Genomic DNA, 24,224 nt, shown 5'->3' with positions numbered 1-24,224 from the left:
TGAACGCGTGCACAGACACGCACGCACACATACAGCCTAGATAGCGGAATCCTCAAGAAACCCCCTATAGCGCAATGTAGGGTACGGATGCTTACTGACATTTTATAGTGGAAATATCATCGCATGGATTTTGTTCTCGTTTTTAAACAAAATACGAACACTGCACCGCAACGGAACAACGTGTCTATTTAAAGAACAACTGAAATACCCGTGCAACGCCGATTGGTCGGTTGGTGGCTACGTACCGCCTCTCTGATTGAGAGATGCACGAGGCTCTGGTGCACGCGGCTCTGGTGCTCGCGGCTCTCAACAGTCGGAAGGCTTTCCTCAGCTTGAGGAGGTGATGTGTTAAGGTCAAAGACGAATGGGAAATACTACCTTGCGTGGAAATACTATGCGAATGCGGTAAGAATTGCACGTTAATATGCATTGTAAGAAATAGCACGACTCGCCGACATCGTGCTTTGCTGGTTTGTTTTGAAAGCTTGAGTTTCCTTTGTTTGCAGTGATTTTCAAGTGCAAAGTTTGGCGCACCGTTCCAAATAAGCTGCCATGGTCTTACAGTGTGGGTGTTTTTACTGGGTCGCATGTTACCGTCGTTTTCTAGGAAATGTAGGTCACACCTTGGTGCGTGGCTAGGAAATTGCACTTGTTAGTTTGAGGAAAAACACAATTTCTCAGGACCCTTTTCAGGATGAAGCTTACTCGGGTAAATTATGTGAGAATGTGGGTTGAGTTGCCTGTCCATTGGGATTACACTCGCGAAAGGCCTCATAGATAGGACCTGAACAAGTTAAATGTAAACGTCTTAATATATATTCATTGCCTTGTCATTGCTCATTCATCGTTAATCCAAACATGATTATTTGAAGCCTTTATTCAGACATCAAGCAAACCACAACACCACAGCTAGGCCTACTTAGTTTTCCTATACTGCCGGCGTCTGCTTCTGCCACAGCCTACAGCTCGGTTCATTCATTCAATTCCTCCGCAGGAGCGTGCATCAATAGTGTGTTGTTTTGACAGAGTTGCTACCTTACGTTTACGCTTGACCAGGTTGGTCCTACATAAGCCAGCATGTGTTATATTTGTTGTCTTGTTTTCCATGATTCAGATATGGTATAAATCTATATAATCTGATAATGATGACAGGGAAGTGTCGCACAGTATTTTTCTGAGACTTGAATATTGTGAATCTCTTGATCTGTTTACTGAAGAAATTTACCTGTACATATCAACAAGTAGGACAGGGAAATCTACTTCATTTTGATTCTGGCTGGTAGGGCTTAAATGATAATCGATATGATACCTGAATAATGCAGTCACTTGACATGTGATGGAAACATTCCCGCCATCCAAAGAAATAGTTGCCAGACATAAGAAACATTTTGTAATTTTAAGTCAATTGATAGGCCTCATAGATATAGATACCTGATATTTTTTGTACTCCTGAAAATAATATTTTTTAAAGTCTTTCATACAATTTATGTCATAACTTAGTGATATACTGACCTGCTTTGAAAAAGCACCAACATGAATCCATGAAAATATCATGAAAGTTGGCAAAGAACAACGAAAATACCCCATGGCGAGGAAGCTCCAAAACTTTTGTCAAGTTTGATGAGCCTTTGTGAGTCACCAAAGCGCAAAAGAAATCAGTACTCAAAAACACGTGTTTACACGTATCATTACCTTTTCGTGCAGAAATGGGGTATAAACACATGATAAAGGGATGTCATTCAAAGGCTACCTGCATAATCGCCGTAGCCGCAGAATAGCACTGAGGACACTGCCGAGATTGACACTTGAGGAACAAGAACGTGCAGTCGTCTATGGCCTGATTCTGACCCTAAGGTATTGAAATGCATGTCTACACGACAGACAATGTTTATTTCGACGCTGACATGGCGTTCTCTTCTCTAAGAGAATCCAGATTTCACCTCCTGAACCCCAATAGATGTATTCAGGTATGGTGTCACCGTTGTGATCGTTGTTACAATGTTCATGTTGTGAAAGGGGTCACGGTTGGCCCAGTCATCCAAGACCCAGCGATCCGCTGTGCAGAGTTGCGTCCCTTGGGCACGCCAGAAACCTATGTTTGTGGGTTCGAATCCCGGTTCACCCTGATTATGTTTCTAGGTTTGTCAGCACCATACCCGTGCTCGCGGGTTTCACCGAATGTCTAAGACCTGCATCACTTCGGGCTTTCCTCCCACATTAAAGGGGCACTGATCTAACGCAATTCCCCGGGACTGGTTGTTGCCTTTGTTATTGTTTTTTCCCAGTGAGTACCCGGATGTATAGCAGAAATCTAGACTAGTTCGCGACCTCTGCTGCGCAATTCGTAAGCGCATTACAGAGCTCCAGATAAGCTGCGTATCTGCGTGAAATACGCATAAGAAATGCAGAAATACACAGTAAAATATAATCCAAGCGTATCAAATACGCAACGAACATTACAGATACGCTACAAAAATAAAACTTGTGCGTATCGTCAAAATATTGTGAAGTAACCCTGCGTATTCGATTAGCAAATCAGCAACTTATTTTGAAATTATAAAGGGGCATTCCGTCAACCTTGCCAAACTCCACGATGACAGTTACATCATGATCATTTGCCATCACACATTCTTGTGGAAGTATCGTGGTATTTTTGAGTCCTATAAAGCTCTCGAACCCACACAACACCAGTTTGCAGGGACTAGATGAATAGTGTTTTTAAATATTTAACTTAAATACCCACATGTGTAAAAACTAGTGGGTAACAGAAATTTGAATACGCAGGTAGAATTACTGATACCCAATGATTTTAAAATGCATGGGTAAAATACCCACAACACCAAAAGCTTATCTGGAGCTCTGGCATTAGTCACTTTTATGGGTAGTAATAAGGGCGTATGGTCACATTGATCAACAAAATGAAATACAGTTTTCGAGATAATTAGGAAATGTAGGTATCTTTGTGGGTAGCATCAGTGATGGTGACGAAGTTTTGATAAGTCACTTGCTTGGTAATTTTGCGATTTTCATTTACACTATTTTGACTTGCAACACAAAGTAAATATTTCACCTGAGCATTGCCTTTTTTATAGTGTGTATATTTTTTTACTGTCAAAATGTGTTACAATTTCAAATTTATTAAACGTCTAAATATTCAGTAATTTTACAAAGTGACTGAAAAACATTTCCATCTCTATTATTATGATAACGAATTCCAAACATTTGGATGTTTAATGTCATCACCAAGAGACTGAAAATGTTACGTTGAAAAGTACATTTCTATGTTATTTGGCTTCTAATCATACATAATAAATCTGTTGTGATGTGTGTAGGCTCTTTTGATCGTCTTAATCAATATGGACAGATTTTTTAGTCAAAATGACTGAAATATTTACACATTTTATAAATTGCCTGAGAGAATTACATTTTACAAATTGACGGTAATATATACACGCTTACAAAGGAAAAGACCTGTGAAAACAACGTCTATCGCGCATTGAAGAATTTCCCAACCAAGACGTAGAGAAACAAGAATGAATCGGTTCAAATGAAGGAAAACAAAATGCAAATACCATAAATACAACCTACCAAATTTATGTTTATAAATTTTAGGCAGCTTCCTTGTTCGAGGAATGTATCCGTGAATATCCACACAAAGGAACAATATCCCACTCGTCTGCAGCTGTACAAAGAAACTTATTCAATGTCATATGTCTCTGTAACAATCAAATATTTTAAAAGATCTATATCGTTTCGGGATATTATAACCCGTGTTCGTTTCTCAACTGATCACTTGTATTGTTTCAGGTGTTTCACATAGGTATCAAGTCTCAAGGGTCGGCTGAGAAAGCCCACGTGACAACTATTTTCATAATGTCCACGGTTCCTAAAAAATCCATTGAGTGATAGATAACAATGATCAATCAATCAACGTATTATCAGTTAACCCTTTGACCAAAGTATGTTGTTTTTACATCGGCACTTCACGCCATGATATTAGTGTATTCCCTTTGTTTTAGTAAACCTAGACATGTAAACACTCACTTTTGACATATCCACTGTGCAAGATAACAGTGATTAATCAATGTATTTTCTGTTAATCCTTTGGTGACTAGGAACGATCCGTTGGTTTTCAAAAAAAGGTAAATCAACTGATCATTCACCTCTTGCTGGTCTGCCACGTGCATATTACATAACACACATTTCACCTCACTTCAAACCTGGATTTAGATTGAATAATTACCCCAGACACAATAAAAGCCAAATGGGAACCTTTGTCAGGTAATCTAAATGGTGCTACCACTAATTGTACCTGTAATAAATTCATTAACTGAGCATCAAGTGAATGACGACAAATACACAAGTGTAGGGTTATACGAGAAAACGTGGATGACAACAAGGGAGTAGTAATCGTATTATCGACGCAATCCGAAATCCGAAAATGCTTCCACTGCATAGATACTTTTTTAGTATTAAACTATAACCATCTGGGGTATTTCCAAATGACGACATCCGATGAGCTCCGCTGTTCTTTTTGTCTGTTTGTTTAGGGTGAAGAAATTAATTAACATGCGCCCTTTGTCGAAATCTTTATAGATCACAGTTAACCAATCCGTGTTTATGCAAAAATGTGTAAAACAAATATTGCCTCCAGCCTCCAAGTTTATTTAGCTGTCCTTGCAGACGGTAGCCCAGTCTCTGGTCACGCTCAGTTGCATTGTGTATCATCCGGGTACCCACGGGGGAAAAAACAATAACAAAGGCAACAACCACTCCGGGGAATTGCGTTAGATCAGTGCTCCTTTAAGCTGACACGCCGAGGTATAACTGGAATACTGTTAAAAGCGGCGTTAAACCCAACTTACTCACTCATGTTGTGAAGACTGATGATAATGGGGCAGCAGAAGTGTGATGGTTTGGCTGACTTGTGATGCCATTTTCTCAGAGACTAGTGTTGTTTCACTTTAAGAACATTTGACACTTTAATTTCAACCTTGATGATCAGTTTTGCCAAGTTTCATCTTTTTAATATGTCTCAAAGTACGTTTACAGTGTTTGAACAAAAAAGGTTTTTCATATATCTATCCATGGTGACAATTCTTTTACGATTCAGTATATATTATATACTGAACCAAATTAAAAACTTCACAATCCTAAAATTTTAACATTTGGACCAGTTATCATTGTGGGCCCTTATTGTGTATTTAAACACTAATGGCCACGTATTGTCTTCAGATAACACCCGTTTTTGTGCATGTGAATCGATCAAAATCATGTGCACAGCACTATAGTGGCATAAGTGGTTTTTCACGTGCAACTGGTCACGTGGCCATAAAACCGCATGTGTTTTCAGCCATACTTGTTAGCAGTCATTATCAAAAAAACAAAAACACATAAATACAAAAGTCTTTACGGCCATTTGTCATGCCACACCTTTCAAATGTGCAACGTGAACGTGCCATCAGCATGTTGCAGACGGGAATGTCCGTAGCTGAAGTCACAAGGACGATGGGTTGTAGTCGACGGACTGTTAATGATTGACAGACACGTCTACAGCAAACGGGTACCACCGTCACATGCAGAGGATCGTCAGATTGTCTTACGTCACCTCCGTAACCTTTTTTATGGCTACATCTATGCAAAATGAACTGTTTATGGGTAGAATGAGTGCGCAAACTGTTCGAAACTGTCTGAGAACTGCTCACCTTCAAGCATGACGGCCATACTGCGGGCCGATTCTGACTCGATTACACAGACGTCAACGTCAATTGTGGGCACAGCGACACTTACGATGGACTCAGAGGAATTGGACCAAGTTATTATCTTCAGTGATGCATCCCGATTTAATCTTCGATTTGCTGATGGTAGGGCGAGGGTGTGGAGGCGCTGTCATGAACGTTACGCCCAGTGTTGTGTACAGGAAGTTGACAGATTTCGGGGCGAAATTGTCATGGTGTGGGGTGCTTTCTGTGGCAATGCACGTTCCAGTCTTCCTGTCATCCGTGGCAACCTCAACGCTGCTGCTTACCACGACCAGGTACTTGCACCAGAACTTCTGCCTTTTATGGCAGCACATGGACCCGGTTTGATCTTCCAACACAATGCCAGACCCCACACAGCAATTTTTACAAGGAATTTCCTTCAGAATGCGGGAGTCAACGTCATCGACTGGTCGTTAAGGTCTCCCGACCTCAATCCCATCGAACACGTCTGGGATGCTCTTGGCAGAAGTCTGCGCACTCTCCAGAACCAACCACAGAATTTGCAAGATCTTGGCACAATTTTGCAGCAACAATGGTGTCGTCTTCCCAATCATGTGTTCACAAGCATCACAAGGTCCATGCAGAGGCGTTGTGTGGCAGTTGTCAACGCACATGGTGGCCATACATGCTACTGAACTTTTGTGCCATCAGATTCTCGTGCTTGGGACTTATGATTTAAACTGTTGATGTTATTACCGAATACCGTAGGTGCTTGGAACAAATTATGGTTACCACCATTAATTAAAATCCTTCTTTGTAAATTATCTTCTCTGATACATTTGTCCGTTGTATATCATATATGAGATTACTTTTAAAAATGTGAAGTTTTTAATTTGACTCCGTATATATAAGTAAGGGATGTGATCGAAATATACATGGTCTGGTAGGCTCAGTTATGGAAGTCCAGATATTATGCCAGGGATTTATCTAAAATATTAACCATTTGCAGGCGAATGGTGGAAGCAATCATTATTTTTTTCAAAATGGATATTTCTGAAATGTTCTTATTTTCCAATATTGCAACAATGTAAAACTATGCATTAGTCTCTTTATTGGTCCTGTTATTAGTGCTATACGGGGCGGTCGGGTAGCCTAGTGGTTAAAGCGTTAGCTCGTCATGCCGTAGACCCGGGTTCGATTCCAAACATGGGTACAATGTGTGAAGCCTATTTCTGGTGTCCCCCGCCATGATATTGCTGGAATATTTCTAAAAGCGGCGTAAAACCTCACTCACTCACTCCCTCACTCACTCACTCAGTCACTCACTTTTAGTGCTATACAGTTACCTCTACCCAGCCATCACATTAGCATATATGTGATTAGTTATAACTTTTAACATGAATTGGGTTACTTTTAATTCCAATTTGGGAGTTTTTACTGACTTTTTGCCTCAGACTTTGGGCCGAATATTGGCCCCTAAGTAAACCTCTGTATGCCGAAATCTGCTGAAAATGCCAAGAGAGTATTTTGGGCACATAGAAATCTGAAACAACTTGATATGTTTGGCAACACATGTGACAGATAAGACAATGTATTCTAAATAAATATACTCCATTTGGAAATATCTTCAGGACATGCTGTGTGACAATCAGCCAATGTCCAAGAGTGTGAAGCGATCTTAAAGCCTGAACACATTTGGATTCATATTTTCTTAATGACGGTAAACATGGCAAAACATTTCAGTACAGAGTGCACATTAAACGTACAGGCCACTCTCATTGTACCTTATGACCAGCACTGCCTTGACACCTTTTTTAGACCAGAAAACTCAGGATTTATCTAGACTTGCTCCGAGGCCAATATTTGTCCCAAAATCTGCAACAAGTATCAGTAAAAATTCCGAAATTGGAGTTAAAACACCGACAATTCCTGCTTTTGTAGTGATAATTAATATTATGGTTTTACAGAGGCGACTTGCAGTCCACTGATTAGAGGACAATGCATCATGATGAAGAATGAGAGGCATATGTAATGATTTTTTTAATACATTGTTACCGCGCATATGAATTTAAGCAGTTAAGAAGATAAGTGTTTTACACCCACTTTGCATGATGTAGTGATCATGGTGATGTCATTCTATATCACAATATTTTTTATGTACTGGGTATTGATAAATAGTAAATGGTTAATGTGTCGATACAAATTTATTGATATCAAGACTAAATTAATAATTCAGTGCCACAGAAACGGCTATGTGTATTAAGATTCTCTTGGTTGCAATGGACAATGAAGGCAGAAAATTCAGTTTTGGACATTAAATGGATCAGCCTAATTCATTGTCGTCATTAAATTGTTTATTTGCTGGTCAAAGTGAATCTCTTTCTGTATTTACATGCATAATTAATTGTTCTCAATGTCAATGGTATCCCTAATGAAGTGGAAACTTAGTTTGCAACTAATATATCCCTGGAATTATCCAGGCTTTTATCCAGAGCTGCCTGCCACATTCACCTAGATAGCAATTGAATGTCATATCAGTATGTTATGTGAAGGTGCTAACAAGATGGTTAAAGTATTCTAATCTGAGGTATCGGCGGTGTTCCCTTCTGCCTTTGCCACTTTGTTTCACCACTGCTTGGTTCCAGGGAAGATGGCCCACCTCCGTGGTCCAGTGGTAGAGCATCCGCCTGGAGAGCGGAAGGTCCAGAGTTCGGTCGCCAGCCGCGTCATACCAAAAGACGTTCAAAGATGGTACTTGTTGTTACCCTGTCTGGCGCTCGGCATTAAGGGGCTAAAACAAGGACTGGTCAGCTCGTAGTCAGTATACTGTGTGAGTGGGGTATTCATGTTAAACTGCGACATGGTATCTCCCTGAGCTAGCACTATAAATCGCCACACAAACACACACACGTACATGCAAGTTGCTATATAAGTGCAATAATCTTGGACGCGAGGTTAAACCCCATTTCACCACGCCTCCAGTGAAGATGTAGCTTGCTCAAATCACAAGTCAGAGTTATTGATCCATTTATTTATGTATCAGAATTTCCTGTGGTTATCAGTCCGCATATGTGGATCTGTAGCTTGACCAAGCTTTTCCTTTAAAGACAATCTCGAAATCTAGATGCTAAATGAGTGTATCTAATTAATTTCCATTGCCTCAATTAACAGATTCAATCAGCATTACTAAACCCTTCCTTTTCAAGACAATCTCTTCAAGTTAATCGGTCAATCAAACAGAAAGAAAGTCAATATTATATTAGACTGAGCTGTAGTCATGTGGAGCCCAAGACAGACCATTTCAAGCATGACCAAAAATAAAAAGCTTGTGTTTTTCATGTTACCCAACCGACCAATTGTTTCATAGCTGGCAACAGACATAAAGAAACCCTGTTTTACATTTTGAATTTGTTTTGATGTTTCTGCGTATTATCGTTGCCATAGCTTTTTGACTAACAGACTTTGCAACCAACATCAGTTCTAGACAAGCCGTCTGAATTATACATTATTAGAACAAATATTTAATAAAAAAACACCCCACTTATTGACACATGTATGCCGAGTCAATGTTGCCTGAAACACTGGCACGTTTATTTTTGTGGCTTAATCAATAGTAATAGTATTCATTCATTGCAGGGTTAGAGTAGGTATTCAGCAACCCATGCCTGCAGTAAGAAGCGACTAACAGGATCTGTGTATTCAGGTTTGCTGACTTACCTGATGCATGTCATTGTATCTCAGTTGTGTGGATCAAAGCTAATGATATTCATCACTGGATTGTCAGGCCCTGACTTGATTATTTACAGGCCAGTGTCATATAGCTTAAATGTTGCTGGGTGCGACATTAAACAAAAAACCTGCAATCATTGCAGGAACATGAGTTGCGTAATTCCTCCTCATTGATGCAGTGTGTTGCAAAGTCTGCAATTACACAATACACAATTCTACCAAAAGAAGCATAGTCCTGCTTTACTTCCTTTGTTCTCATGCTTTTCTGTTTTATCAACAGGAAAGATCATGGCAGAAAACATTGGAAACCACCAGTACATGCAGTCCGGAGGGATGAGTTCAAGACAAACTGGGTGGCCACCGTCTTCAGCATCAAGCAACATGTACCCAGCTTCTAACCACGGAATACCCGTCCTTTCAAATCTTGTAAATTCTCTCCCTGCAAATTCATTGAGCATGGGCAGTCAGATGAACTATGCCCCCCGCCAAACCTCCATTGACAAAACCGTGCCATGCAGGCCTCCCAATACACAGTATAGCAATGCTCAAGCCAGTCCATGGTGGCAGCATTGTAAAATTAGTAGACAAGCTTGTGTTGAATTTGGCAAGCTGCTTGATGCTGCAAAAGACGAACAACGGATACAGAACTATGATATTCAACATTTAGCAAGAGAAGATCAGTTTTGCTTTCGAAGGAAAGTTCAAGCATTCTTGGCAAGGCTTTGCACAAATCAGCAATTGTTGGATTGTATAAATGGTGATTTGTTTTTGACAAATTTCTTTCAGCCATATTTTTTTAACATAGTGAAACATGTGACAGGCATTGATATACAACAAATGCCAGGAGTTCAAGACAATGCCAATGCTCAGGTCACAAGACAACCTCAACAGCTGTCTGCCGACCTTGGCATGTTACAGGTTAATCAGCAGTGCACTGGTGGCTTTGAAAATCACCCAAACAGAGGAAACATCCAACAATTTCAAATTAATGGAATGTCTGCGAGAGGGAACAGTACTTTCACACCCACCAGTTATGTAAAGCCTCCACCCCCATATCCAGCCCAAGGGAGCACACAGACTAACTTTTACCAAAGAGGTAGTGATAATTCTAGGTCAGTCATTCCACAGAGTGTTTCAACAGCGATGTCCAGCCAGTCAAGGTGGTATAAGATGCCTGCTGAGAGGTATGAATCTGGACGAGTTGTAAAACAGCCTGCTGAAAGAGTGAGTCCTCAACAGAGACATCAAGAGCCCATTGGTATGGTTGTACAGGCAAGTAGCCAATCTGTTCCTTTCACTGTACCAGGCTCTTATGGAACAGTTAGTACATACAGTTCTCATGCAACATCTCTTGATTCTCATCAAGAAACCACAAGAGTACAAAAGGAGTGGATTTACTCTCAACAACAAATAAGTCAGTCATCTAGTCAGCCAACCATGCATGCAGGGTCTGTAAACAGTGACAGTAGATCTAGTATTTCATTTCCACAAACAATGTCTCAGCAGTCAAATGTTCAATCTGACCCTGAAGATGCATCTTTTTTTGATGAAGCTTTGTCGCAACTCCAGACGATATGTAATTCAAGAAGCCTCGTGAATACGAATACCAGAGACTCCAATTGTTCAGACACAGCTCCCCAACAGTCTCTGCAAGCACCTGCAACAGATCAGATACGTCCAAATAATTCTTTATCAAGATCCATGAAAGAAACATCTGTGTTGCCTGATTCAAAGGAGCATTTAAGACAGTTAATTCGCATGGCTAAAAGTCCACCAGCGCCGACTGTGGATCCAAACTGTAATGTGAGTCTCCTTGAATCTACAGCCAAGGAACCTGTCGTGGTACCAGTTGTGGTACCAGTTGCAGCACCAGTTGCAGCACCAGTTCCAGCACCAGTTGCTCCTCCTGTAGAAGAATCCACACCCCGTGCTCAACAACTTACAAAAGCTGCTGAGACACATTCAGATATCATTTCAATGCCTGTGTTGGTTGAAGATCAAACATCCAGAAAAAGTGAATCATCAATACAAGCGTTGTCTCTTTCAAAACAATTAAGAAGCTTTGATATGAATGTGCTCAGCCCTTTCACTGCTGATGTGTCTGATTCAGTAGATAGGTGGCTATCTGGTAGTAAGAGCAGTGATTTGTTGGATACATTGACTTCTAAACCAGTATTAGGTGAACAGATGGTTGAAATTGAAACTGTGACATGTGTTGAGAATCAGAACCAGAGTAACAGTTCTGTTGATAAGGAATTGGGTGAGTTACAGCCCCAATCGGACACTCTTATTATTACAGATGACATGGATGTCACTGAAACATCCAGTATTTCTGTGTCCCATGAACACTCAGTCAAACATTTGGAGAATTCTTCTATGAAAAAAACACATTCTGAAAATCAAACAGTTTCAAGAAGTCTAGGAATATATGATCCACCTCTGCCTGTGATAAAACATAAGAAGAGAGAAAGCAGGATTTCTCCTCTTAAAAAGTCCAATTCCAGCACAGATGCAGATGTTGATACACCTGCAGAAGATACAGCATGTTCAAAGAGCAAAACCATTGAGTCAAGAAGACATAGTGAGGGGTCAAGCAAAACTGCAGGCTCAACTTTCAAGAAGAAACTAGAAGTATACAAAGCAAGTCTTGACACAGAACCTTTATTTTCTGTTCTTGACAACCTTTCAGCTCGGAAAACTGCCAAATCCAAAGGAAGTGGAGCATCTGACACTGTCTCTGAGGGCAAGGAGTTGTCCAGTCCTCATGATGCAGAGAAGAAGCGCCAAAAGTCAACAGAAGTATCATCAAGCAGTTTACAGTTGAATGAAGAGAAATCCAAGCAGTCCCTCTCGGATAGCAGAGACAAGAGTCTCAAACATCATGAAAAAAACAAAAAGTGCAATGCAGAAAAAAACAGCTCCACGAAAGAACAGCATGTCTGTATAGGGGATAGAGCAGAAACAACTAAAGACAGAAATAGCCATAGATCAAGTCATGACAAGTCTGTGAAAGAAACAGGTAATCATAGAAGTGAAAGTCAGTCTCATCAAGTATCTCCTACCATCAGTGCTCGTGAGAAAGTATATTCTAAATGGTCAGTGAATCAGAAAGGGAAGCATGATACTGGGAGGCCACACAATATTGGTCATGTTCGGAGGCAGTCATGTCCTGATAAAAATGGTTCAAAATGTGGAGGTAATAAAAATAAGAGATCCTTAACATGGGATGGATCAACACCAACCTTAGATGTGAATGCTAATACCAGCTTAGAAGAAGTGGATGTTTACACTGAAGACAATGCCTATTTGCCCTCTAATGGTGAATTCATTTGGTTTCATGGACAGAAGTTGTTAATGATAAACTTACCTGATGGAAAACATCTCGTCATGAAGGAATTTGTCAAATGTTGCTTGTCTGCTTATGACACTTCTCATGTTTACAAGACCAAAACCTGTACACTCAAAATTAATCACAAAACATTGACACATAGTTGTCGGAGAGAAGTTGAGAAGTATCTCCGCTATAAACAAATAAAATTTTCAAGTCAGATGGGAGTGGTGTTGTTGGTAAACGCTCAAAAGTTGTATCATCACATGCTCAAGATAAAGTTGTGTGCTGAAGAAAACTGTGTCAGCTCAAACCCACCAGTGTGTGCAATAGCTACAAGAGAGGAACATGACTTTGTGCAAAAGGAACGCTCAGTCTCTCCAGATAGTACTGTGCAATCAAATCAGCAGTCAAAAGCCTTGACTGGCCTGAAGTCCCCATCTCAATCATTAGAAGGTGATGGTCCAGGTGATGTTCAGTTGAATAAGGTCTCCAGTCAGTCTCTTGATTCAGATGATGCATCTGGCAATGATGAATTTGCCCACATGGCACAGTCAGCTGAACAGGAAGATGAGGGTGCAGCCTCTGATGTGAGTGATGCCACAGATATTTACTGTGACGGAAAGCCAGTGCGGAACCATTCCTCGGCAGTCAGTGAGGAGGGAACAGATGATAAGGACTGTGAGGTGATAAGAGGAGGCTTTGCTATCATTCAGAAAGACAAGATGCCAGACAGAACACTGCGCTACATTGTGGTTAATGGAGAAAAATGCTATGTTTATCAGGATATATTTCAACTTTTCTCTAAAGAAGAAGTTGTGAAGGTTGTAATTCATAAGGATATGCATGTAGCAGAATGCACCATGGACAATGCTCATTACCTGTCTCGGTTAGAGCCAAAGCTACCCCCTGTTATCCCAGGGGATTGTTTCCTAATCAAAGAGAAATATGTGCGGAAAATCTTCGCTTACTTTGGGGAGCCTTATCCCAAACTAAAGCTTATTAAGAATGGCTTTAAACGCAAAAGTCTGCAGCCATTACTGGCATCAGAGTCTGACAGCCATGATGACAGTAGCTGCCCATCCCCTTCAAAGAAGAAAATACTCTCACACTGTTCACTTGAAGGGAAACATGATGCAGCTGGCAAGGTATTACATCACCATGAAAACACTAGCAGCAGAGACAATGAAAAGTCAGGTAGGTATTATTCAAGTTACCCAATAACTAAAAAGCAGCATTAGACAAGCAGGATTTGGGAAGAAATATCTTCTTAAAATGTGCACATACCATGTTATTTCTCTGTCTCTAAAAAGAAAACTGAAGACACAGGCTTATTATGTTTGATAGGAATTATTGCAAATGGCAAATCAAGTAGAATTTTATTTTTCAGTTATTCAAGTTGACAACTCCTTATCACAAATGTTGAACCAGCATTGAATTTGTAATTTCAGGAAGTGGTTCATGCAGAGATGCCAACCATTATTCTTTTGACATTACGGGGCGGTTGGGTAGCCTAGTGGTTAAAGCGTTCGCTCATCATGCCGAAGACCCGGGTTCGATTCCCGACATGGGTACAATGTGTGAAGCCCATTTCTGGAGTCCCCCGCCGTGATATTGCTGGAATATTACTAAAAGCGGCGTAAAACCATACTCACTCACTCACTCACTTTTGACATTACAATTTTTGACATTTTTGTTAACGAATTATTTTCATGTATAAAATTTCATGGAGAGCAAATTGTTAATGCACCGATCATGTGAAGCATGCTACAGGGAGCTAATTGCATGTACACTGATTTTTCTTAAGAACTCGAAAGACAGCTTTGTCTTTCCGCAATACAGTTAGTATTGTTCGATCCCTGGCCGCGTCATACCAAAAGGCGTCAGCGGTTACCCTGTCTGGTGCTTGGCATTAAGGGGCTAAAACAAGGACTGGTCGGCTTGGAGTCAGTATACTGTGTCTGAGTGGGGTATTCGTGTTATACTGTGGCATGGTATCTCAGTGAGCTAGCACTATAAATCGGCATCAGTCCGGACTAGTACAAGCAGCCACACAAACACACACACGTACATGCACGTCGCTATATAAGTGCAATAATCCTGGACGCGATCTCAAACCCCATTTCACCTCACCTCACCTTTATTTTTGAGTACTTTTTAGATGTTCATGTCCATTTTTTTCGAGGTTCATCCTGTTCTGTTTAGTCACATTTAACCATATAAACGCAAGTGGACTCATTTTATCTGCTTATTTTGAGCTTTATCACCCTGTTTTTAATATAGTGTGTGGCTATATTACGAGCATTAATGCATGTGTACCCATGCTTCACTTACTTATTGGCATAACGAAAATGTTGAAGCGAAAACCAGCATCATGTCAAGGTACTCTTGACATTACTCTTTTTCACATGAAATTACGCTTTTTTTACCCCACTGATTACTCCAAAGCTTCAATTAGGGTTGGCATCTTTGTTCATGTATTATTATCATGGCATGACTGACTTGAGACAAATTATCACAATAAGACTTGAAGCCACAATTTTCTTGTCTCCTTCTAGGCACCCAGGGAATGACTGATGGCTGTTTATCAAAGACTAGTGGACTGAAGCGAAAGCTGGAAGATGATGGTGGTACCAAGGAGGAGCCAGTTTCCAAGAAAAGACTCCTTGGTGAGAATCCAATGTGTTGCAGATTGGTTGTTTGTATAAGATATTGATAGATGCTCTAATTATCTTGTCAGTAGCATTAACATGTTCCCACTAATTTTGTATCTTGTGAAAGGAATTTGATTATGATAATAATGAAATATATGTATTCCAGATGACATCTTCAATGAATCTCGAGAGTACATCCTACAGGCATTTGTGACTCTGAAAGAACAACACAAGGAGATGGCAGGTTAGCATTTGTTATTATTTGGAACAGTTCCCTTGTCAATAATTATATGCCAACATTCAAACCTGTTTTGTTCTGATGGCCTTAGCACAATGAACAATGTTTGTTCTCTTAGTGAATGTTTTCGAGGAAACTGCTGCAGAAAGGTTTATTAAATTGGTATATTTATCCTCACTTTCAGCTGACTTGGCATGTGTCAAGACGGAGGTACTTGAGGCTAAAATAAGGAAGACTGACCTGGAAGAAAAATGTAAGAAACATGAAGGTACGTATACACTCCATCATGTGACTTTTACATTACTTGCTGCCATTGGATAACATGGATTGGCCCAAGACACTCATTCTTTACTGCCAATTTGGCATGAAATGGGATTACAAAGTTTGTCGTTTTGAACAGTCACATGTATATTTAAATAATAATATTTTGTTGTAATACTTAAAATTTCCGACTTTTCCAATCCCAAAAAGACCAGCCTCCGTGGCTTAGTGGTTAGAGCGTCTGTTTGGAGAGCACAAGGTCGATTTTTCGGTCCCTTTCTGCATTATACCAAAAGATGTTAAAGATTGTACTTGCTGTTACCTTGCCTGGCGCTTGCCGTTAAGGGGCTAAAACAAGGGCTAGTGGGCGCTTGAGTCTGTATACTGGGACATGGTATCTCAGTGGGCTAGCACTATGCGCGTTAACATTTGACTCTATATAAGTCGAATAATCTTGAACATGAAGTTAAACGCCATTTCACCTCATCACCTAAACCCAAGAACTAATCACTTACAAAGGTACAAAATATGTTTGGGATCATAATATGCAAATTCACGTAATACTTGTCACAAATTAACTACAACTTATCTCATTATTAAATATAACTCTATTTTTTCAATATGATTTTTTTCAGGAAATGTGACTAGTCTAAAATCTGAGCTAAGTGTTTCAAAGGAAAATAACCTTTCTTTGGAACAGAAATATGAAGAGCTTGAAGGTATGATGATGATTTTAACTAGTTCATCTGGATGTTGCCTACACTGTTGTCCGTTTTATAAGAACATAAATGAAATTAAATATGTTCTTGTGATAAAATGGTTGTCCCAAAAATATAATAGTGAGGGATCATGATATTGAATGACAGTATTATCCTGTCAGTTTAATAACAATTCAAGAAACAGACCAAAATACCAAACTTCATGTTTCTAGTGGATCTGTCCAATGTGTTGTTCATGAATTAATTTTTGACAGGTGTATACCAAACTTCATTTTCATATTTATTGTTGCAGATGTTCTGTCTCAGCTGAAAAGGGACCTACAGGCCAAGCAAGAGGAAAACGTAGCACTTGCTAAGGAAAGGGATCATCACAAGGGTGAGTGTTAGTCTTTTGGTCACTTAGTTTGTATGGGCAATCAAGTTGAGGTACTTTTGGGGCGGATGAACATTAGTAGCTAAATTTATGTGTCCTGTCATCTACAGATTTCTTGGAGAAACTCATTGGAACATACAGAGTGGTGGATGATGAAGCCGATGCAACAGGAAGTGCGTAACGGTAAGAAATGGATGAATAAGGTAGTTCATAGTACTTGCTGGAAATGGCCTCTTAAAAAGAAAAACATAATTGATGTTGATATATGTCTAAAGACATGAGCACATAAACAGTATGTGGACCATGACTATGATGTCATTTGATATCAGTTATATTGCAAATCCCTATTATTTAATTGGGGTGGGTTCAATTCTCCACAAGTGTACACTGTGTGAAGCCCTTTTCTGGTGTCCCCTGCAGTGATTTATTGCCGGGTTATTGCTGGGTTATTGCTAAAAGTGGCATAAAACATTCTTTCTTATGGTGTGCTTATTCTGAGATCCAAATTTGATATTTTCTCTTTGGTATTATTTTCCATCTACTGGAGAAACTGAATTTATTCTGGCTATATTCAGCTGACTTCTTCAATCGGTCTCCAGCATCCAGTGCTTGTGGTAAGAGGCAAATGAATTGATGGTGTGGTCTGGCTTAGTGACTCAGTTGTTTTGCTCGTCATTGTACGAAGATTTTATATCATGACATTGTAGCACAATCACTGGTGATGTTTTCACCCCAAAAATACCTCTTTTGCGTATGGAGCTGCAGAATTCAGATGACAATTTTGGATGTATATTTCTGGATAAAAACTTACTGCCTTCATGATGGCCTCAATGATGTCTCATCCCTCCAGTCCCACGTCTGATCTGCTATCTGCTGAAGGGGTAATTGTGGCCACTCCCAAAGGAAAGCTGCTTCAATTTCACACAGATTCTGTACAGGATGCGCCAGTGCCTGTGTATGGCGGCCAAAGATGTCCCAAGCTTACTCCAGTTGACTCAGATCTGGCCTCATGAAGGATTGTGGCATTATCTTCCATGAATTGAGGTCTTGTGATAAGTGGGTGGGTGTCAAAATTGGGAACAAAAACTGGTTCCACTACATATAGGATGTACTGACTACCTGTGAGGTTGCCTTGTGTGGTGACTAAGTCCTGCTTCGAATTGTGTGAGATACACTTTATCTTTACTGAGCCATCCCCACAAGGTACAGTTGGCCTGATGTTCTTGAGTGCATGGGTCATATTCTTGTGCCTCGAAACCTTTTTTTGTCCATCCGTGACGTGCAGGATGCTGCTTTCATCCATCCAGTGGATTTTCAGCTACTTTCTTAAAGTCCAAGAATGATAAACACCATGCTAAATGGAACCTCTGATGGTTATATTCCAGGAGGGTGTGTTAGATGACTCTCCTGGATGTCATTCCTGCTCTTCCCAAGTGGTTCTGATGGACAGATATCAGTTGGGCACATTGTCACTTCAGGACTCTTTGCCAAATGGATGTTGTCATACTAATCGAAGCAGTGCACTGTACACTCTGTGATGTCACAGGAGGTTGTCCTGATCATGGAAGGTTCTTGTCAGCATTGGTTTGACCATGTTTCCTCACCGATCTGATTACTGCCCAGTTGACTGCCAATAGCTTCGCAGGACCACCATGATGAATGCATTCTGATTGTTTACCATCCTGGTACCTCAGATATCCTCCTCCATGCCATGTCCACAGGGAATGATTAATCATTGCAAGACAGGAGATTTGAATACTCAAATCTGATGCCTGATCATACAGTATTTTAGAGAAATGAGGTTCATGCCATGGCGAGTTCTGACGTCACCAACACACATTGAAGGGTCACATCCTTATAATGGAACACAATCCTTGTTAAAATCATCATTACAGTTGAAAGTAAGGTGACATGTTATGATTCATTATGTCTTGGGGTGCTTAACTTTAGTGTGTGTATTGCATTAAGCATGAAACCAATATGTTATTACATTCCTTGTAAAACATAAGAAAGCAATGGTTGCAGGCAAGTCTTTGGAGATCGACCACCGTAGTAGTCATTCTCTTCTTAGTTATACTAACCAAAATTACACCTTATGTTTATGTTGATTTGTTTACCTGTATGAGAGAGCAAGTTGAGGTTTGGGAGCTTGTTGGTGGTGTACCATCTTCCAAAGGCAAGAGAGTTAACTGACTTTTAAGGTCCAGTTTCCACCCTTGCTGAACTAGGCTGGAATTCCTAGGCTCGGTCGTAGCGCCACCAGTGATTATTATGCCCCTTCTAAGGCTCTCCTATGGACCAATCAAATACCACCTCCAATATCCCTTGCATATGTTTCAAACCAAATGGCGGCGCCCAGTCAAGATAATCAATATCAATATTGCAATAAAACTGGTCTTAAGAAGTGATTTTTAATTTTTTTGGTTTTTGCTTCTCATGGATATTAATGTTATATTTCACTTATGTTTCAGAGCAAGTATGACAGACCTGCCACAATCAATGTGCTGATGCTCAAAAAGACAGTTTATAGGTATTGATTATACCAATTATATGCAATATCTACATGGAGGTTACTTTCTTTATCTTGTTTGCAATTAGTTCTGATGAGATTTGTTTTTGATACTCATAACAAGCTCTTTAATTATCCTAAACTAGCAACCTGTTTGGGGATTGAGCATGTTTGATCTGGTGGGGTCCTGTGATCTTTCTTAGATATGGAAAGTTTGGGGACATTGCTTCACTGCTTTCCCGTGAAAGGGGAAGTTGACCAACTAACTTTCTTTTAAACAAGACTCCTGCCACAATATCAAATAGTTGCTCCTTTTGTGGATGGTATTGTAAATAAGGGAAAGTATAGTTAGTAAATGCTGAAGTAAACATGGTAAACCTATAGAGTCTGTAGAAACACATGAAGTCCTCATCATTCAGATGAAGATTACAGATGTGACCAATGTTGTGCGATTGTTTGCTTATATCTCATGATTTCCTCTGCATCGCATTTAAGTTGTCCAGTTACAATCGTCTAAGGCACCGCGATTCGCTGTGCAGAGTTGCGTCCCTTGGGCACCCCAGAAACCTATGATTGTGGGTTCGAATCCCGGTTTGCCCCGATTATGTTTCCTGGTTTGTCAACACCATACCTATGCTCGTGGGTTTTACCAAAGTGGTAAATGTCCGAGACCTGCATCACTTTGGGCTTTCCTCCCACATTAAGCTGACATGCTGCTATGTAACTGGAATACTGATAAAAGCGGTGATAAACCCAACTCACTCACAGTTACAAATGATAGTCTTCCACTATTAGATCATGTATCATAATATATTGCCTTTCATCAAAGGCATGTCTTGTATTGTTTTCCAAATGAGAGTTCTGGAAATTGATTTTAGACATACTGAATTAAAGTTCATTTTCAAAAGTTATGTTCTCACAATGTAATGTGTAAGAAGACAAGGGTCTTTGTATAATGAAACCAGTGTAAGTTATCAATATTCCATTAATTCTATGTTGTTGATATATCTTTTTAAACTATTGATTTGTAGCCTATACTTTGTGTTTTTGTATGTGCCAAATGAAAAATTATAGTTGTGTTTTGTAGGTAAGTGCTCATAGTTACACACAGTATTGTTGATGTTAATAATAGTGGAAATACCCCCCAAAAAAACATCATCTTGAACATACTCATGAAGGGTTATGGAGAACATCCAGTGTCATGTATGCAGAGAAATTATTATGTTCATGTTACCTCATACTTCAATCATAGATAATATCTCAGGAATTCCAAGATTTGATGTCAGCATATCTCTCCAGGACATGTCCACTTGAGAAATGATGAATAAGTGTTCGGAATGTACCTATATTGGTTCTGTGTAGAGTTTGTGTTCAAGGTATGACATTAATTGTCAACATTCATGTAAATATGTATATTTTGCATAATTTATCTGGCTTCATTTTCAAAGAAGTGTTCCATGTTAACTTTTTTTTATATTGAATAGTAATGATTGTTTCTTAAAAAGAAAAAATAACAGTTTGTTTTCCTACTTTTGTACAAAAAAAATAAATGCTGAACAGAACTTCCTTGGTGTTGTCATGTTTTTATTATTTATGTGCGGCTGACAGCACAGCTTTTGAATGTTGGTTTAAACCCAATACGATGATACTTGATTTATTATGAAATCTTTTGTTGTGTTTTAGTTTTTCAGTTTATAAAGTGGAAACAGTTCTTGAAATGAGACCCTATGAAAGTTGTGTATGGATTTCAGCACTGAACTACAGGCCCCTACTGTCAATGTGGTCTTTTACACATGCTTTTAGAAGCTGAGCATCACTTCTACAGTCTAGAAGAAAAAAAACTACAATGAAATATCAGGCAGGTACAAATTATGAAAAGTAATATTCAGCAAGTATGTGCTGTGCCCCCAAACATATTATGTTTTGCTGTATTGTGATATTTGACTCAGTTTCATGTACTACTATGGCTGCAACTGGTTGTATTGTAGTCAAGATGTACATTTAAGTGGGGCCCTCTACATAGTTACCATGTGTAAATCTGTAGTTGGAACATGCGCGGTTCACAGCAAGCTTCTAGACAAGCCAAAAAGAAAATATCTTACTCCTCTCCATTTGCCATGGCTTTTTTTCCCGGCTGGGGCCCACTACCAGCGTCTACACCTCTAAGATCGGCCTCACATGCGTCTCTCCTATCAACGTTGACAGGCAAACACCTCGCCTGTACAGAAACAACTACTCCAGATGCCGATGACCACACTGATGACTACACCAAACTTCATGTCTATGACCACCCAGCCAGTGAAGACGCCGGGGTAGAATAGGTCTTCAGCAACCTATACTTGTAAAAGGCGACTAACAGGATTGGGTGGTCAGACTTGCTGACTTGGTTGATACATGTCATCGATCCCAATTACGTGGATCGATGCTCATGATATTAATCACTGGATTGTCAAATAGCTGGAATATTGCTGAGTGCGGCTTTAAACAACAAACCATCCATCCATCCATTTATGACAACCCCAAGGACCCAGATATTAGCTCTCCCACAAGCATACCACCATACCCTCGGCGCCTCTGGGATTCGTACCTTCGCTCCTTAGTAGTTACAGTGCCACTTGCGCTCCGTGATTCTGTGACCGGCCCCTTGCTGGTGCACCCTTGGCACCAACGACCCAGAGATTGGCCTTCTCAACGCTCTTGGTTCCTACGGGATTCGGATCCTGACCTTCCAGCCTCAACAGCTCCTCCAGACTCCCTATATGGATCCCTCCTGGTTGCAGATGATGCAGTCCATGTTCCAGCTGTTGCCAGCCCCCGTGTAGATAAACAAGACACTATTGGTCAAAGTTTACCCCCATTCTGCTGGACCAGATGCGATATCATCTATCGTCGTTCAAGGTTCCTCAGTTGAGGAAGGATGATTTCCCCATCCATGCTATGAAGGTGGTGGACACAGCACACACACACAGAAGTAAGCCATAACACAATTTCCTTGTGGTTACATGCTCTTATTCCATGGGCATAATGAGTCAGCCGGATTGGATTTCCCCCGAGCTAGCAACACTCAGATCAGAGTGGACGCAATTCACTTTCATACAATGGACGTCAAATGTTTTCCTCAAAACCCTTGGCAGCGCCTCATGGTGAGGGTTCTGTGAAATTTCCACCATTTGTCCATCTAATCAGTGCACATGGGGACCCGGGGAAGATAAACAAGAATGTATCCTCAGCACCCCATTGCTGGTCGTAAAAGGTGAGCATATTTGGTAACCTGTTTGCCGTGGGTTGTGCCCGTGTCGGCAAAGGACGTGATTCTGGTGGTTGAGGGCATTGGAGCCAGGAACCGGTGTTCCTTTTGCCCAATACACCACTTTGACCCTGACTTTGCTTAGACGGGTGGTAGAATTGACGGGATTCTATCAATCGGCTGGTCACGCCATGCCCTTTGCATGGAAAACTGTCACATTAGATATATCATTAAACAATTTTTGATGATGTAATAAGATAAACCAACTTTTGCAAATCTAAATAATTGGGTCATGTTGACCACTGAATTCTGTATTTCTCTAAATGATTGTGATGGGCAGAACCAGGTTTGCAGTACATTTAGTGGACAAATATGGCTATCCATGTCATATGCTGGAGTTTAAAACCCCTGTAGCCCTGGTGTTTTGCATTTTGGATATCCATTGCAATAACACACTGTCCTTGTTAACACTCGGTGGTGGGTTGGGAGCAGGGGTGCAGAACCACTGTCTTTCACTTTGTCTCACAAACACTCAGGTTCAAAGAGAAAACACGATGATAGCTCTTCAGATGAAGAAATTGTTATCAAATTGGATTCCTGTGCTCGATTTGTTGTCATTGAGGCATCAGATCATCAACCCATAGAATTAAACCCGTTTGCCATTTAGAAGGCCATCAATGCCTGTTGTGGTGAGGTCAGGAATGTCTACCGCCTCCATAATGGCTCCATACTCTCTAAACATATTATCACTCAACAAATTTGCAAATGTGGAGGTTGCTGTCTCAGCACACAGAACACTGAACTCCTGTCGGTGCATCGTCAAAGACAGATATGAGTGAAGATGAAATTGTTACAGAACTGGCAAAACAAGGTGTTTCAGCTGTCAAACGATTCACAAGAAAACAACACTTATCAAAACTATCACGTATCTCTTTTATTTTTCACTTTCTAAAATTCCTGAATATGTCAAAGCTGGGTACTTTATTATTGGAGTGGAGGTTTATGTCCCAAATCCACTCCGAAGTAACATGTGTCAGAATTTTGGACACGGTGACAAGACCTGCACCCTCGGCACTGTCTGTGTGCGCTGCAGGGGCTCACATGAAAGCATTGAGTGCACAGATGCCATTAAAATCCGCAAATTGCGATGGGGACAATTTGAACTCATCCAAACTTTGTCAACACTTCATCCTTCAATCAAAGATTCTAAAAATAAAACACACTAACAATGTCTCGTTTCATGAAGCTAAAAAAGTAGTTTGGTCTCAATCCCCAAAGTACTACTAAATCCTACTCAGCAGCAGTAACTTCCACTCCGGTTGTCAAAGTTGCTTCAGCATCTACCGGATGCCAAACAAACATCTCTTTGGTTAGTGATCCGCAGATCATACTAGATATCACACCTCAAACATCTCCAGATGATACCTTAAAAGCTGGAATATTGCTGAGTGTGAAGTTAAACAA

At 40.3% G+C, this 24,224-nt stretch overlaps 1 protein-coding gene across 3 annotated transcripts; it reads left to right on the top strand.

The window, feature by feature from the left end:
• Positions 1-267: 267 nt before the first annotated feature.
• On the top strand, positions 268-21,063 carry LOC139478433 (uncharacterized). Of its 3 annotated transcripts, none has more exons than XM_071260909.1 (11): positions 268-405; positions 507-709; positions 8,348-8,453; positions 9,712-13,956; positions 15,318-15,428; positions 15,580-15,657; positions 15,836-15,919; positions 16,548-16,631; positions 16,924-17,007; positions 17,115-17,187; positions 19,476-21,063. In XM_071260909.1, exons 4-10 carry the CDS (start codon positions 9,720-9,722, stop codon positions 17,183-17,185), a joined length of 4,749 nt encoding a protein of 1,582 aa, XP_071117010.1. In that variant the 5' UTR covers positions 268-405; positions 507-709; positions 8,348-8,453; positions 9,712-9,719; the 3' UTR covers positions 17,186-17,187; positions 19,476-21,063. The 3 variants fall into 3 exon arrangements, with proteins under 3 accessions (XP_071117010.1, XP_071116995.1, XP_071117003.1); XM_071260894.1 differs by having other exon boundaries at positions 8,348-8,532; XM_071260902.1 differs by lacking the exons at positions 507-709; positions 8,348-8,453.
• Positions 21,064-24,224: the final 3,161 nt, after the last annotated feature.

This window comes from Haliotis cracherodii, unplaced genomic scaffold (assembly GCF_022045235.1).
Source record: "Haliotis cracherodii isolate W230 unplaced genomic scaffold, xgHalCrac1.p SCAF_1, whole genome shotgun sequence".
NCBI classification, from domain to species: domain Eukaryota; kingdom Metazoa; phylum Mollusca; class Gastropoda; order Lepetellida; family Haliotidae; genus Haliotis; species Haliotis cracherodii.
The sequence above is the reverse complement of the archived record's forward strand: the minus strand, read 5'-3'. Positions and strand labels throughout refer to the sequence as shown.

Bases quoted from the DNA above. Each gene is read 5' to 3' on its own strand.
- LOC139478433 (XM_071260902.1), top strand. From the start codon at position 9,720: ATGGCAGAAAACATTGGAAACCACCAGTACATGCAGTCCGGAGGGATG. The intron at 15,429-15,579 runs GTGAGAATCCAA...TATGTATTCCAG, and splicing joins TTCCAAGAAAAGACTCCTTG to ATGACATCTTCAATGAATCT. The intron at 15,658-15,835 runs GTTAGCATTTGT...CCTCACTTTCAG, and splicing joins ACAACACAAGGAGATGGCAG to CTGACTTGGCATGTGTCAAG.